At 46.7% G+C, this 17,402-nt stretch overlaps 1 protein-coding gene across 4 annotated transcripts; it reads left to right on the forward strand.

Annotated features, from left to right (window-relative positions):
• Positions 1-2,946: 2,946 nt before the first annotated feature.
• smad1 (SMAD family member 1) lies at positions 2,947-17,402 on the forward strand (the record flags this gene model as incomplete). 4 transcript variants are annotated; one of them, XM_080533714.1, is made up of 6 exons in its annotated part: positions 2,947-3,346; positions 4,275-4,565; positions 5,454-5,594; positions 15,250-15,471; positions 16,539-16,795; positions 17,259-17,402. In XM_080533714.1, the coding sequence occupies 6 exons, from the start codon at positions 2,947-2,949 to the stop codon at positions 17,400-17,402; spliced, it is 1,455 nt and encodes a 484-aa protein (XP_080389840.1). The 4 variants fall into 4 exon arrangements, with proteins under 4 accessions (XP_080389840.1, XP_080389842.1, XP_080389841.1 ...); XM_080533716.1 differs by having other exon boundaries at positions 5,478-5,609; XM_080533715.1 differs by having other exon boundaries at positions 5,478-5,594.

Genomic DNA, 17,402 nt, shown 5'->3' on the forward strand with positions numbered 1-17,402 from the left:
AGATCAGATCAGACCATCAATGCAGAGCTCTGTCATTTAGAGATCGACAAGGCTCTACTCTACGTGACCTGAGGTGTGTCCCTGCAAATCATGGTAGAGGTTATTTTCTTGAGTGGGGCAGTCCCACTTTAATATTTTTCTTTTATTGGATAGAGACGGGACAGTAAGGATGAGAGGGGATGTCAACAAGGCATGGGCTGGATTCGAACCCATGCCGACATGGGCGTGCATCGTAGGCCATGGTGCTAGACCACTTGACCACCCCAGGCCATATCATAGGTAGAACTTGGTTGGTTTGCGACCTATCATTATTCCTACCTGTCTGTTTACTGTGTATTGGGGGTTGCTCTCCTGATGTTGGGATGTGCCCAATGCCCAGTCTTGCAGAAGGGACCACTTCATGCCTCGTAATGACATAATGACCATAACCTCCAAATGTACGCTTTTTAATGAAGTGCCTCTGCTTATTATCGACTGATTGATTGAAAATAGCATCCATTGTAGGAGAATAGAGGTCAACACCCTGTGTAAATAAGTAGGGGAAAATCCAACACCAGTGAAATCAAATCACACTCTGAGTCCAGGATGGAATTTGACCACATTTGACCCTCCCTTCTCACCCTTCCCAACCCATCCTCCCCATCCCCCAGTCCCCACACGATGGGTCAACCCTGTAGCAGATGCACCAAGAGAGATTGAGACCAGAGGGAGAGAGGAGACAGAGTGAGTGAGTGAGTGAGTGAGAGCGAGAGAGAGAGAGCGAGAGAGAGAGAGAGAGACAGAGAGAGACAGACAGAGTGAGAGAGCGAGAGAGAGAGAGAAAGGGAGGAGCTGTATCAGAGCTAAATCAAGGGAAACATCTTTGAGGGCAGATATCCTCTGTGTGGCCTGCTAACTCGACACACTCCCATGCCACCTCGGAGCATTGTTCCATGCCTCTCCTCTTGGGAGGGAGGAAGCAGAGAGGGATTTATCTCCCCGCTTCTGTCATCGCCTGCCTGGCAGTGACATCACTTCCCGCTGAGGGGCCTGCAGGTCTCTCCACAGGTGTAGAGATGGAACAATCAGGGACAGGGAAAGAGAGCACAACCATTTCCTCCCCCTATCTCTCTCTCTCTCTTTCTCTCTCTCTCTTTGTCACACACTCTTACACACACACACAGTCACACACACACTTGCCCCTCCTCACAACAGTCGGGGCCCTGGCTTTTTAGAATTATCCAATGTGATTGGACCAGCTAGGCTAAATATAGGAGGAACTTTCAGCTTTCCTGTCAGGGTGGTTAGCGATAGCAGGCCTCCAATGGCACTCACTCCTCCCACCCCCCCCCCCCACCCCCCCCAGCTGTTATAAACAGCACCTGTTCTCAGAGAACCTCACTGCCTGCCTGTCGCCGACACAGATAGAAATGGCGATCAAGGACTATCTACCTCACAATGTGAGAGGCCTAAAATAATGATAATAATAATGAAATAATGCTTGGCTCGTGTGAAAGGCGAAGATTGCTGCATGAACAAAAAAAGGAAAAAGACTGACGAGGCGTGATTGTGTTTTTGTTTCTGGTAACAGGAAACTTAATCTGCCTCTGTCTCTGCTGTACTGTCACAGACGCTTCTCTTTGACTCTCTGTATATATATATTTTTTTTTTTGTCTGTTTGTGGGTAGACGGTGGGTTTGTGTGCTGTGAAATGGATGCCCTTCTCCAATAGGTAGAGATTGAAGTGTTGAGTGGTGTCACTCACTCAACGAAATGTCAACAACTCAAGCTTTTCTAAACTGAAGTGTTACTTGCCACCCTGGCTAATGGCTTCAAAAGAAGAAAAAAAAATAGAAGGTGGAACTGTTTAGTTAATGCTCTCGTTTCCGCTCAGAGGGCGAGAATGCATGGAGCACCTCCTGCTGAATTGGTGTCCTGGGACCTCAATGAATGGGCAGTTTTATCCTGAGTGGGTCCCACATGTATTTCCTCTTTTATTGTCCCGGATGTCACTGCTGCTAAATTCCTGCTGCACTTACAATGTTTGGCGGTGGCGTTGGTGTTTTATGGAACAGTCAATAAAGTTCTGTTTCCTTTCAAATGTGGCCAAATACCCCCATCAACTCCACATCATTGTTCTAAATCTCTCTTTCCCCTCCCTTCCTCCCTCCCTCCCTCCCTCCCTACTTGTCTTTGATGTTTACTGATGAACTACATACTATGTATACCCATATAGGCTCGTGAAATACGGTGTTATGGACACATGGAGTGATTACGCCATGATATTGATAGCGTAGGACGCTCTCTCACTCTCTCTCTCTCTCTGACATTTGAGCGTGGCGGTTCTGCTATGTGACGAGGCGTGTGTCCAGGAACCCATGTGCAGAATGCCCTGCTGCTGTGTCCATTGTGACTCGGCTGCCGTTCCGTTTCCCAGAAGCCATAACAAGAGTGACACCACCCCCTCACCCCCCACCCCCCACCCCTCCCGCTTCCAAGATTGTTAGCTACCGATAGGACGTTGTTAGTTGTGGTGTCGTTTTTATTCCCGGGGTTGAATGACGTGGAATGATATCGCCTTCTGCCACACGGGCGTGACTATCTGCTTAAAAGGCAGCGGTCTCTTCGTGTCGTGTGTCCGTTCCGAGCGGTTTCAAGGCAGCTCAGCATCGGTTGTAACCTGCTCCTCCGTGCCCTTATCTCCTCTCCTAGGTATCCTGAATAGAAGCACTCGCCTGAGAAGCTTCAAGGAAGTGAGGAGGACTACCCAGACAGCACCACCACCACCACCACAGAAAACCAGCAACCAACTGGACTATCCCAACATCCTACCCCTCCCCAACCCCGCCAACCCAACGTGTGTGTCCTCTTGTCCCTCCAACCCCACCGAGAGAGAGAGAGGGAGAGAGAGAGAGAGAGACAGACAGAGACAGACAGAGAGAGAGAGAGAGAGAGGCCACGCGCACCATGAACGTGACCTCGCTCTTCTCCTTCACCAGCCCGGCGGTCAAGCGCCTCCTGGGCTGGAAGCAGGGCGACGAGGAGGAGAAGTGGGCCGAGAAGGCCGTGGACGCCCTGGTGAAGAAGCTGAAGAAGAAGAAGGGCGCCATGGAGGAGCTGGAGCGCGCCCTGAGCTGCCCGGGCCAGCCCAGCAACTGCGTGACCATCCCGCGCTCCCTGGACGGCCGGCTCCAGGTGTCGCACAGGAAGGGGCTGCCGCACGTCATCTACTGCCGGGTGTGGCGCTGGCCCGACCTCCAGTCCCACCACGAGCTCAAGCCCCTAGAGTGCTGCGAGTTCCCCTTCGGCGCCAAGCAGAAGGACGTGTGCATCAACCCCTATCACTACAAGAGAGTGGACAGTCCTGGTGAGTACATACACACACACACAAACACATACACAGTACACACACATACACTTGTCTGCCTGTGTACCCCTACCACTACAAGAGAGTGGGCAGTCCCGGTGAGTACACACTTTAATGTTTAATTTACTCCAACCCGTAACACTACAGCCTAGGTGAATATACACACCAACCCCAACCAACCCAGGTAGTGGGCGATGAGATAATCGTGACACTGTAAATAGCTGGTAGCTGTAATTACAGGAATGGGGCTGTCCTGGCACAAGGTCAGGGTCCTGTGTGAGTGTGTGTGTGTGTGTGTGTGTGTGTGTGTGTGTGTCTGTGAGTATGTGCGTGTGTGCGTGCCGCGTGTGGAGCTTACGGGGCTTACTGACACAAAGAAAGGGACAACAGTCCAACCCACCCTCGCAGGCCTGGTCTACCCAAAGGGCTTGATACACCTCAATGAAAATTGATAGCTACGATGAATTACAGGCTGTGATTGTGCAGAGGGTTTTCAAAGCAGCTTTTGTTTTCCTGCCGTGGTGGGATATCGATTGTGGAGCTTGCAGTGATTATTGTAGTTAATAGAGTGCAGTTTTATATGTCTTTTATTTGGAAACTGGCCTCTCGAAATGCCCCATAAAAATCGCTTTCATCTTTATGTGGCATGGCAGCCATTTTGTGTCAGAATGCTGATGTGTTGTGCTGATGTGTTGTGCTGATGTTGCAGATAGAAATGTAACTGACGTTGACTTCCCCGTCCACCCAACAGACATGCATACCTGTTCGACACAGCACACATCCATCTGAACGTTCTGGAATGTTCTGACCCTCTCGAATCACACTGTGACAAACCAACGACATCTCTTTTTCCCTTCCCTCTCCCTCTCTCTCTCTCTCTCTCTCTCTCTCTCTCTCTCTCTCTCTCTCTCTCTCTCTTTTGTCTCAGTGCTGCCCCCGGTGTTGGTCCCCAGGAACAGCGAGTTCAACGCCAAGCACAGCATGCTGCCTCGTTTCCGGAACCCCCTGCACCAGAACGAGCCCCACATGCCCCAGAACGCCACGTTCCCAGAGTCCTTCCCCCAGGCCCTCACCATGGCCAACACGCTGCCCGCTGTGCCCTTCCCGGCACACTCGCCCGCGGGCAACAGCTATCCCAGCTCCCCCGGCAGCGGCAGCAGCGCCACCTTCCCCCACTCGCCCACCAGCTCCGACCCGGGCAGCCCATTCCAGATGCCAGGTGAGACGCCCACCTAGATTACAAAAAAAAATACATGATTGTTTATCACATAATGATGAAATGAAAATTGTCTGACAAAAAAAAAAACATACGTCCATGAAGGACTCATGAACGACACCTACTGTATGCCATCTGTTGGGTACCAAGAGTTGTATGGGGCAGGTAGCCTAGAGGGTAGAGAGGCCAGCCAGCAATCGGTAGGGCACTGGTTCGATACCCACCCCAGGAGGGAGCCCGATGTGAGCTGGTGACTGGAGGGTTGTTGGTCCCTACACTGCCGTTGTGCACTTAATCCCTACCTGCTCCAGGGGTGCCTGACGCTGCCTACAGATAGCTGTTCAGACAAACATGTGTTGTTGTTGTTGTTGTTGTTTTTACAGATTTGATCAGTGGAGGTCCAGCGAGGGTGACGAGGATGGTTCTCATTGAATTTTTACGGAATAAAATACTATTACAATTAAAACTTCTGTACAAAATCCATCGATTCTGCTGTAAAAAATGCACTAAAATAGCTCACATAAACCAAACAAATCACCTCAGGTTGCAGCAGTCTCAACAGTGGTCCTAAACAGAAATTATATTTCGAGACTCCCCACGATACTTTGTTTGATTACCCCCAATGATTGTGTTTTTGCATGTCAATATGAATATGAATGCAGTCATCCAATATGCGGTAATAGAAATCAGAAAGTCATTATTTGTTATCGATACTCATGAAAAAAATCATCCTCCCTAACCTTGACCGGCACCGGATTTGGCCCAAATTAGATTATACCAAAGATGCTAAAACAAGTCATGTTTTTTGTTGTTGTTGTTTTTTTTAACAGTAGGATGGCCGTAGTGAGCCCTGGCTATGCTGTGTAATGTTACTGTACTAAAACTCCCCCCCCCCCCCCCCCCCCCCTCCCCCAGAAACCCCTCCTCCAGCTTACATGCCCCCGGAGGAGCAGATGACTCAGGACTGCCCCCAGCCGATGGACACCAACCTCCTGGTCCCTGCGTTGCCCCTGGAGATCAGCAATATGCCAGGTAACCACGGCAACGGTCACCGCCCCATAGCCGCCGTCCCCCATCCCCCATCCGCCCTCAGCCGCCATCGCTCATCTGGGAGGCGCTGTGACATCATCACCCACTTAGAGCTGTCACCCACTTACACGTGTGTACAGCCCTATCCCTCGCCGCTACAGGTGCAAGGGCTTCTGGGAAGCTCAAGTGTTTCCAACGCACGGCGGCTGGGACGGGCTCTGCTTTTTATGTGTCACTGTGGATGAAGCTTCGGTTGGAAGGTGTAGTGTGGGAGTCGTGATTGAAAAGCAGATATACTGCGGCCTGCGGTGGTCCAGCGGTGGTCCAGCACCACACCTACATCCATATGTTGTCTATGACATCATGGGCTACTGTATCTAAGGCAGCCCATAGTCCTTGGGCCAAACCATTTTTCACTACCAAATTCTGGGCAAATCCTAGATGTGATTTTCTTATTCCTATACATCCCTAGATTATGTTTTGATATGATAGACCTTTTGGATTGGCAGCTTATTAGTAGTTATCACCTCGTAAAGGTACGGAGTGCTTTTTTCAAAACCCGAGTTTTGCCTAGAAAAGTCCCCTGCCATATCTTGCTCCCCTTCGTATGATTCGCGCCTAGCTGTGCTGTGGTTGTGATAGAGACATGAGCCTTTTCATGTTCTTTATGCGCCTGAGTCTCCTAAACACGTAGAGACCAACCCCGAGTCGATCAATGATTCCTACGATGAGCTATGGTAACTTTACCGCACCTACCCCCTACCGATGAATGCCTAATTTTTGCGGTTTTCCGGAGGTATTGTGCGGTAGGTGCGGGAAAGTTACCATAGCTCAGCGTAGGAAGCTCTGATCGACTCGAGGTTGGTCTCTACGTGTTCAGGAGACCCAGGCGCATAAAGCAAACCTGGCTCATGTCTCTATCACAAGCACAGCCCGAGCTATGCGCGACTGACGCGAAGGGGAGCAGAATATGGCCGGGGACTTTTTGATGGGTAAAACATGTTACCTAATAGATATCACCATGAAACTTCCCCAGTTGATTACTTACATTGAGACAATCATTTTTTGTATTACAAGTTTTCAGAAATGTTCTGTTTAAATATGCAAATGATGTATTATCTACTTAAAATATGAGTTAATTTGCATATCTTTAAAGAACATTTGGACCACAGATTGGATAAAGACAGTAATTAATTACTATACATCCCTAGATTATTATTTGATGTGATAGACCTTGTTGGACCTTGTTGTTGGTAGTTTAATACCTTATCCCCTCTTAAAGTATGGACTGCTGTCATTTAAAATGTGTGTTAGCCTACGTTCTGTACGGGAGTGGACCCGAATGCAGGACACTGAGGCGGAGGCAGATGAACAGTTACATTTATTTAGCCCACAAGGCAGTGAAAGCTGTAGGTGTATGGAGTCCGGTGGTAGGTGTGGTCCAAAATTGGGAGATGTTTTCTGATTTCTGCCGCCCTCAACAAAGTTCTCCATAAGTCCAGGTTTTGGGGTGACACCAGGTTTGAGTTGGAGTCATCATCAGAGCAGTGGATGATGCTGTCCATGATCAGAGCAGTGGGTGATGCTGTCCATGATCAGAGCAGTGGATGATGCTGTCCATGATCAGAGCAGTGGATGATGCTGTCCATGACAGAGCAGTGGATGATGCTGTCCATCATCAGAGCAGTGGATGATGCTGTCCATCATCAGAGCAGTGGATGATGCTGTCCATGACAGAGCAGTGGATGATGCTGTCCATCATCAGAGCAGTGGATGATGCTGTCCATCATCAGAGCAGTGGATGATGCTGTCCATGACAGAGCAGTGGATGATGCTGTCCATGATCAGAGCAGTGGATGATGCTGTCCATCATCAGAGCAGTGGATGATGCTGTCCATGATCAGAGCAGTGGATGATGCTGTCCATGATCAGAGCAGTGGATGATGCTGTCCATCATCAGAGCAGTGGATGATGCTGTCCATGCCGCTTTCTTGGCAGGTTGCTGCTGCATTCACCTGAAGTTGGATCCATCATTAGACTTAATAATAATAATAATAATTAATTTAATTTATATAGCGCTTTTCCAGGGCTCAAAGACGCACTGGAATATAGGACACACATGGGGAGACACAAAAAACAACAAGCAACCACAACAAGTAACATGGAACAGAGAGTCAGCGAACGGGGAGGGGGGGGTGGTGTAGAGTCCGGTGTTGATGTTGCTGTTGGTGTTGATGTTGATGTTGGTGTTGATCATAACTTACACTTACTGCTGATGATGTGGGTCTCTGAAATAGAGGAATACATCTAGTTTGACATTAAATTACCAACCTTATTCTAAACTAAAATATTGTCAGGGTGCAGTAATTGGGGCAGATCTCATTACAACAGAGGGGCTACAAACAAGGAATCTTCTGTAAATTTAATGTAAATTAAGTTACATTAATATTACTACAATATAAAACCCTGTCTCAAGCCTGGGTACACAACAGGCTACTTTGCTAGTTTAGCTAGCTAACTAAAGTGTTATTAACTATAATAATAATGCATTTTATTTGTATTGCACTTTTCATTCAAAAGAATCTCAAAATAAATCACAAAAATGAACACAGTTCAACAGTCAAAGGCCTGTCTTAAAAGAGTCCAGGCTCTGTACTGCCCTTAGCTGGCTAGGAAGGCTGTTCCACAGGCTCTGTACTGCCCTTAGCTGGCTAGGAAGGCTGTTCCACAGGCTCTGTACTGCCCTTAGCTGGCTAGGAAGGCTGTTCCACAGGCTCTGTACTGCCCTTAGCTGGCTAGGAAGGCTGTTCCACAGGCACGGCGGAGCCGAACAGAAGGCTCGGTCCCCCATGGTGCGGAGCCTGGTATTGGGGACCTGGAGGACCAAACTGTTTGAAGACCTGAGGGTGCAGGTGGAGGTTTGTGGAGTGATGAGTTCTTGTAGATAGGGAGGTGCGTGTCCGTTGATGCATTTGTGGATGAGAAGAAGGACTTTGTAGTCAACCCTGAATGAGACAGGGAGCCAGTGTAGTGAGTGTAGAACGGGGGTTATGTGCTTGTATTTGTGGACTCTCATCAGGATCCTGGCAGCGCTGTTCTGGATGTATGGCAGCTTCTGTATGCTTTTGCCAGGAATCCCGATGAAGAGCGGATTGCAGTAGTCAAAGGCATGGACAAGTTCTCTGCATCTGACAGGGTTAGAGTGGGACGGAGTTTGGAAATATTTCTGAGATGATAGAAGGAGGTTTTGCACAGGTGTTTTATATGGTCACTGAAGGTCAGGTGAGGGTCAAACCTAACCCCCAGATTTGAGACTGAGGAGGAGAAGGGGATGACTTGACCCTCGAAGGGGAGCTGTGATATGGGCGAAGACTGAACCTGGTGTGGGGTGCCAACAAGAAGAGCTTCGGATTTGTTACTGTTTAACTGAAGGAAGTTGTTGTTCATCCATGCCTTTATCTCCTCAAGACAGGTGGTGAGACATGACATGGCTGCAGAGGGGCTTGGGGCAGTTTTAATGTAGAGCTGTGTGTCATCAGCATAACAATGGAAAGACATCCCATATCTGGTGATGACACGACCGAGGGGGAGCATGTAGGTGATGAAGAGGATGGGGCCGAGAACCGACCCCTGTGGAACACCACAGGTAACAGGGAGAAGTCTGGACTTGCATCCTCCCAGTGAGACGTATTCAGTCCTGCCAGAGAGATAGGACTGAAACCACTTCAGTGCAGAGTCTGAGAGTCCAATGGTGGTGTAGAGGCGCTCTAGGAGGATAGTGTGATCCACCATGTCAAATGCTGCTGTCAGGTCCAGGAGGATGTCATTAGCAGTTCATTCGTCACCCTTAGCATAGCCGTTTCTATACTGTGGGCTGAGCGAAAGCCTGACTGAAATCTTTCAAACAGGTTGTTGTGTTTGAGGTGATCCTGGAGTTGGGAAGCAACTTCCTTCACTAGCACCTTGGACAGGAAGGCAAGGTTGGTGTATGACTTGAGCAGAGCAGTGGGAATGGGGTCCAGGGCGCAAGTGCATGATTTCATTCCTCTAAGGATTTCCATAATGTGGCTCTGTTGAACCTCTGTGAAACATGGGAGAGATGGCAAACTCCCAGGCGAGGGGTTGGTAGCAGAGGGAGACAGAGAGGAAGAGCTGGGCATCAGAGAGCGAATGTTGTTGACCTTGGATCTGAAAAAGTCAATGAAGCTGTTACATCGCTGCTCTGTAGCCTCAGTAGTGGGAGATGGTTGTGGCTTCAGGAGATGATTTATGGTAGAAAAAACTAGCTAGCTAGTTATAATAATAATAATAATAATAATAATAATAATAATAACTTGCATTTATATAGCACCTTTCAGGGAACCCAAGGTCGCTTCGTTATCTAACCAGCTATACATTACCACTAACTCTAAACTAGCTTGCTAGCTAAAGTTACCTGAGGTAACTTACCTCTAAATATGGATCTGGCTGGGGCTAAGTTAATTTATTTGAGGAGGTAAACACACACTTTATTTGTTTTAAGCACTTTGTTTTAGATTTTTATTCTGGAAAACTATGTAAATTAATGCATATTTTAAGTAGATAATGTATCATTTGTATATTTAAACATACAAATTCAGAAAACAATAAATGTACCCATCCATGGGTTTGACCTTTCATCTGACTCCGCCTCAGTGTCCTGCATTCGGGTCCACAAGTCCCCTGCCATATTTTGCTCCCCTTCACGTCAGTCGCGCATAGCTCGGGCTGTGCTTGTGATAGAGACATGAGCCAGGTTAGATTTATGCGCCTGGGTCTCCTGAACACGTAGAGACCAACCCCGAGTCGATCAGAGCTTCCTACGCTGAGCTATGGTAACTTTCCCGCACCTACCGCACAATACCTCCGGAAAACCGCAAAAAGTAGGCATTCATCGGTAGGGGGTAGGTGCGGGAAAGTTACCATAGCTCATCGTAGGAATCATTGATCGACTCGGGGTTGGTCTCTACGTGTTTAGGAGACTCAGGCGCATAAAGAACATGAAAAGGCTCATGTCTCTATCACAATCACACCACAGCTAGGCGCGAATCATGCGAAGGGGAGCAGGATATGGCAGGGGACTTTTCTAGGCAAAACTCGGGTTTTGAAAAAAGCACTCCGTACCTTTACGAGGTGATAACTACTAATAAGCTGCCAATCCAAAAGGTCTATCATATCAAAACATAATCTAGGGATGTATAGGAATAAGAAAATCACATCTAGGATTTGCCCAGAATTTGGTAGTGAAATGTTCAATTTGGGGGTTTGGCCCAAGGACTACCAGGCAGTATTCAGAGTGTCAGTGTGAGGTGATCTCCAAGGTTGAGTCCAGATAGTACATGTGGCCTGCGGTGGTCCAGATGTCTAGCACCGCGGCCTACAGTGTACACATATGCCCATGTCAGCATGGGTTCGAATCCGATCCATGCCCTTCTGACATGTCCTCTCCACCTTACTTACCTGTGTTTCTCCATTGTCTCTGTCCCATAAAAATGAAAAATATAAAAGTGAGGCTGCCCCACTCAAAGAAGAAGAAGAATAATCAGATATGCTGCCGTAGTTGTTAGTAGAACATTACGCTGTGGTCTCTTGTATCGTGATATTGATCTAAAATGTGGATGAACAATTAATCTTCTGTTAAAAGGAGATGCTGGTAATGTCATTGCAAACATCACACTTAACCTAAAGCAATAAAACCATGTTTCACCGAAGAAAGATGAAAGGACGATTGCGATCGATCGCGATATGATGTTTATTGTGCCGATACTAGATAATGTGGAAAGGTAAAGCAAAATGCTCGTCCGCAAAACAATAAACGGCACACAAACAGCATCTTATGGTTTCACATTTAGCACACACCACCAACCCTTGGAGGAGTTCAAAGCCTCTGCCAATTAAGAATGGTCTCAGAGCAGTTTTTTTTTTACGAGCCCCGTTAAACCCTCTGGTTGATGTCATCTCTGCCGGTGGTAATTACTCAAAGGTCGTTAAGCTCGCTAAGGACCTGCTTCGCTAATTACCTCCAACTTTTATAGTAGAAATGTTGGCTCATTTTCTCCCACCTCAGCGTTGTGGTGCGGTCGTTATGCTCCTTGTCAGGGTTTTCCCCTTCACACATGAGCAAACGCCACGTGCGTCTGGTCTGTCTGAGGGACTGTTTTAAAGTGTTGCCTACCAAGTCTGTTAATACTCTCAATTGGTACAGTAGGCATTAGGTAATATATACTCACTGAACACTTTATTAGGAACACTATACTAATACTGGGTATTACCTTTACTCTCAAAACAGTCTCAATTCTTCGGGGAATTGATCCCACAAGATGTTGGAAATATTCCGTTGAGATTCTGGTCCATGATGACATGATTGCATCACGCAATTCCTGCCGATTTTTCGGATGCACTTTCAAGCTGTGAATCTCCTATTCTACCACATCCCAAAAGTGTTCTATTGGATTCCGGTGACTGGGAAGGCCATTGAAGAACACTAAACTCATTGTCATGTTCACAATTTTTGCTTTGTGACATGGTGCATTATCATGCTGGAAGTAGCCCTTAGAAGATGGGTACGTTGTGGCCATGAAGGGATGCACATGGGCAGCAACAATAGTAAAGTAGGCTGTGGCATTCAAGCGATGATTGATTGGTATTAACGGCCCCAAAGTGTGCCAAGAAAACATTCTCCACACCATTACACCACCTCCATGAATGAGAAGGTGTACAGGTATTCCTAATAAAGTGTTCAGTGAGTGTATATAGACCAATATAGTCCGAGAGCTGCAGACTATAAAAAGAGTCATTATAACAATAAAAATATCAAGTGATTTGGACATAATTTCATTTACGAAGAGACCTTGTGGAATGACTCCCTTTGTTTCACAGCCCCAAACAGATGCACTGTTTTACACTAACACCACTACCCCCTATCTTTTGTTATCCGATCACATGGATGGCAACAACAGTATCTCATGCACACAGAGCAGAAAGACATTACTGGTTGAGGTAGTCTTACTGCTGAAACATTACTGGCTGGAGTAGTCTAACTGCTGAAACATTACTGGCTGGGAGTATTCTAACAGCTGAAACGTTTGCTGGGAGTAGTCTAACTGCTGAAACATTACTGTCTGGGAGTAGTCTAACAGCTGAAACGTTTGCTGGGAGTAGCCTTTTCTTCTTTTTTTTTTACATTGGGAGAGTTTTCTCTCCAAGCTGCATCCTGTATCGTCGGGTGGTTTCCATTGTGAGCTCGCTCTGGAAACCAGGCAGACAAAACACACCTGCTGGCCAGTACCTCTGCCACGCTGCGGAGGAAGTTTGGGAGAAGTATGCGCTTAGATAAACAGGATTTATTCCACCCTCCTCCACCCCGAACTCTCAGAGAGAGGGCCAGCTGGCACAGCCTCACCCCAGATACCAAGCAGACAGAGGGCATAAGCTGGGGGCATCTTCTATTGACTGGCTGGCTGCTTACCCGATAAAGACTGGCTGGACCGCGGGGCTTGTCTGACTATAGCGTTTGTCTCGGCATCGATTTTGATTTCCGTATTCAAATGTGACCTATTATCTCTGAAATGTGACCTATTAATCTGTCAAATGTGACCTATTATAGTTTTCCGTTTTCTCACACTGTGCAGTGTACAACCTCTCTGTGTGTCGACATGAGATGGGATTTTGAGTTCTGTCTTGCTCCTGGTGATTTCATATTGTACACATTTATGTAGGTATATATTTTTTGGGTCAATGCTATCTGATACAGGAGGAGAGATGAGATGGAAGTCCCCCGTGGACATCTGCTCAGTCAGACTCCAGTTGGTAGCCAGACGTGCACGACACTTAAACTTTAGATGACGACACCACAGAGGGGCTTTACTCCCTTAGGAGTTTTAAAGCCACTTGAGTCAATCTTTGAGGGTTTGTGTGTGTACTGTAGGTGGGAGGTGGACGTGTGCATTATGTGCATTGTGTGCATACATACCTGTGTGTGTGTGTGTGTGTGTGTGTGTGTTTAAATAAGGGTGTGTACATATGTGTGTGTATACAGTATGTGTGTTCATGATTGTGTGTGTATCTGTGTCTGTGTCTGTGTTTACACGTGTGTACATACATTTGAAGTCGGAAGTTTACATACACCTTAGCCAAATACATTTAAACTCAGTTTTTCCACAATTCCTGACATTTAATCCTAGTAAACAATTGCCTGTCTTAGGTCTGTTAGGATCACTACTTTATTTTATGAATTTGAAATGTCAGAATAATAGTAGAGAGAATGATTTATTTCAGCTTTCATTTCTTTCATCACATTCCCAGTGGTTCAGAAGTTTACATACACTTGGTTAGTATTTGTAGCATTGCCTTTAAATTGTTTAACTTGGGTCAACCGTTTCGGGTAGCCTTCCACACGTTTCCCACAATATGTTGGTGGAATGTTGGCCCATTCCTCCTGACAGAACTGGAGTAAGTGAGTCAGGTTTGTAGACCAACTCCATATTAATGCCCATGGTTTTGGAATGAGAAGTTCAACAAGCACATGTGGGTGTGATGTTTGGGGGTCCCAATACTTTTGTCCATATAGTGTATTATTGTGAAATGCACCAGTCCCTCCCGCAGCAAAGCACCCCCACAAGAAACGACGCTGCCACCCCCATGCTTCACGGTTGGGATGGTTTTCTTCGGCTTGCAAGCCTCCCCCTTTTTCTCACAAACATAATGATGGCCATTATGGCCAAACAGTAAAAATGTTGTTCCATCAGACCAGAGGACATTTCTCCAAAAAGTAAGATCTTTGTCCCCATGTGCAGTTGCAAACCGTAGTCTGGCTTTTTTAATGGTGGTTTTGGAGCAGTGGCTTCTTCCTTGCTGAGCGGCCTTTCAGGTTAGTGCGATATAGGACTTGTTTTACTGTGAATAGATACGTTTGCACCTGTTTCCTCCAGCACCTTCACAGGGTCCTTTGCTGTTGTCCGGGATTGATTTGTACTTTTCACATCAAAGGTATGTTAATTTCTACGTTCAACTCCTGAGCAGTATAGCGGCTATGTTGTCCCACCATGGTGTTTATACTTGCACGCTATTGTTTGTACAGAACGTCACGGTACCTTCAGGCGTTTGGAAATTGCTCCCAAGGATGAACCAGACTTGTGGAGGTCCACAATTTTGACTTGTGGAGTCTTGGCTGATTTATTTAGATTTTCCCATGATATCAAGCAAAGAGGCATTTAGTTTAAAAGTAGGCCTTACAATTCATCCACAGGTACACCTCCAATTGACTCAAATGATGTCATCAGAAGTCATCAGAAGTTTCTAAAGCCATGACATCGTTTTCTGGAATTTCCCAAGCTGTAGGCACAGCTGATATAACGAATTAAAAGGAAAATAATCTGTCTCAGTTGTTGGAAAAATTCATTGTGTCAGGCACAAAGTAGATATCCTAACCGACTTGACAAAAGTATAGTTTGTTAATATGCAATCTATGGAGTGGTTAAAAAATATATTTGACTTCAGCCTATGTAAACTTCCGACTTCAACTGTGTATAGGCTACTGTATTTGTGTATTCATGAGTGTGGGTGTGTGTACTGTACATATGTGTGTGTATACTGTATTTGTGTATTCATGAGTGTGGGTGTGTGTGTGTGTCCTGTGCAGACGTGCAGCCGGTGGCCTACGAGGAGCCTAAGCACTGGTGCTCCATCGTCTACTACGAGCTGAACAACCGCGTGGGCGAGGCCTTCCAGGCCAACTCCACCAGCGTCCTGGTCGACGGCTTCACCGACCCGTCCAACAACCGCAACCGCTTCTGCCTGGGCCTCCTGTCCAACGTCAACCGCAACTCCACCATCGAGAACACCCGGCGGCACATCGGCAAAGGTATAGCAGCAGCATTGATGAGTTAACTCTTCGATGGCAGTGAAATCCACCTTATAAAGTTGAATGTATGGACCCCGGTTAGTCCCCGGGCCACTGTCATCAACGTCCAGCCCTCTTAACTCGTTCAGTGCCGAGGGGGAATAAAGTCGCCCAAACTGTCAACATTTTAGAGCTCCAAGGGTGACTTAATTCACACACAAAAAATGCATAAATGATAATGTTTCATTTTGTAGCCAATCAAAGTATTGTTGCTAAGAAGTAAATACGACATAAAACACTTGGCACTCTAGGTGGTGAGTGTTCCGGAACTCTTTGGCAGTTGGTGAGTGAAACGTCCTCTCGGCCACACAGATGGGGACCCGATCAATTGTTATGGTCAATATGCATTGTGGGTTACAGCGTGCCAAGGAGGGCTTGTCCACCGCAAATAACAACAAATGGTGTCAGCGTTTGTGTTTGTGATTGATTTACAATGTAAGATGTCGCCATAGGCACAATTATGTGTTTGTGATTGCCTGATGATGTTCGTGATCACAAACGCAGGATTTTATTATCATAATAATTATAATAATAATAATAGTTTACACTTCTCATTTCACACAAAAATCACAAAGCTCTGTAATCTCAGGTGTTTGATGCAAAAACCGATTGGTTTCTGCGAGACTGGTTACTTCATTACATTCCTTCTGTGTTGAGTTATAAGCAGCTGTGTATTTGATGATTACACAATAGTTACCAATGTAGTTAATTCAATGACATGGCGGTTACCAATGGTGTGAATCAACCAGGGCAAGGTGCATAGGGTGGATACCTCACGCAATGTGGACGAGATGTTTGCCGATGTGAAGGCCATCCTGGACAGAGAGGGTTCAGCTCTGACCGCTGCCAACAATTCTACCATTCGCAGTTAACTTCTAGTTTAGTTCTTTCTGAATCAACTGCAGCAACACTATAGGCTACTCCGTTTATATGTGCAGTCACATATTTTTTTTGTACAATGATTGTTTATTTTTGTCTACTACTCTGTTTACTCCCGTTAATATACCAACATCCTCTCTTCTCCGCAGGCGTCCACCTGTACTACGTGGGCGGGGAGGTGTACGCAGAGTGCCTGAGCGACAGCAGCATCTTCGTGCAGAGTCGTAACTGTAACTACCACCACGGCTTCCACCCCACCACCGTGTGTAAGATCCCCTCCGGGTGCAGCCTGAAGATCTTCAACAACCAGGAGTTCGCCGAGCTCCTGGCCCAGTCCGTCAACCACGGCTTCGAGGCCGTCTACGAGCTCACCAAGATGTGCACCATACGCATGAGCTTCGTCAAGGTAACCGTTGTCACCCAAACATCCCATAATATGATTTAAAACTGAGAGAAGAGTAATAAGGCTTAGGCATACATGTATAGTACCTCAGTGCGCCCAGTGTTTTGGGATCATCTTTACAATCTTTACGATATTGTGAACCCTAACCCGAACATACAACAATTAAACGACACACGTTATGCATGGCAGGGAACACATACTTGTATATATTTTACATATTTTTGTACAGCTATATAATAATAATATATATTTGTCATGGCAAGCCTTTGTGACTGCTGATAAATGAAATTAATGATTTGGAGGGGCTCGCTGTCTTTTCCATTGAAGCACAAGACCTTTACCATTGCATGACAAGTTTACCATTAAACGACAAATGTCTCCATTCAACATCAGCCATGTCCCACTTGTAACACATCATTCAGCAGCACTCGTCCTCACCAGAATCCTCTTCCTGTTGTGTCTGCAGGGCTGGGGTGCAGAGTACCACCGCCAGGACGTCACCAGCACCCCCTGCTGGATCGAGATACACCTGCACGGCCCTCTGCAGTGGCTGGACAAGGTGCTCACCCAGATGGGCTCCCCTCACAACCCCATCTCCTCCGTGTCCTAG

Source organism: Nansenia antarctica (assembly GCF_963989245.1).
Source record: "Nansenia antarctica genome assembly, chromosome: 6".
In the NCBI taxonomy this organism is placed as follows: domain Eukaryota; kingdom Metazoa; phylum Chordata; class Actinopteri; order Argentiniformes; family Microstomatidae; genus Nansenia; species Nansenia antarctica.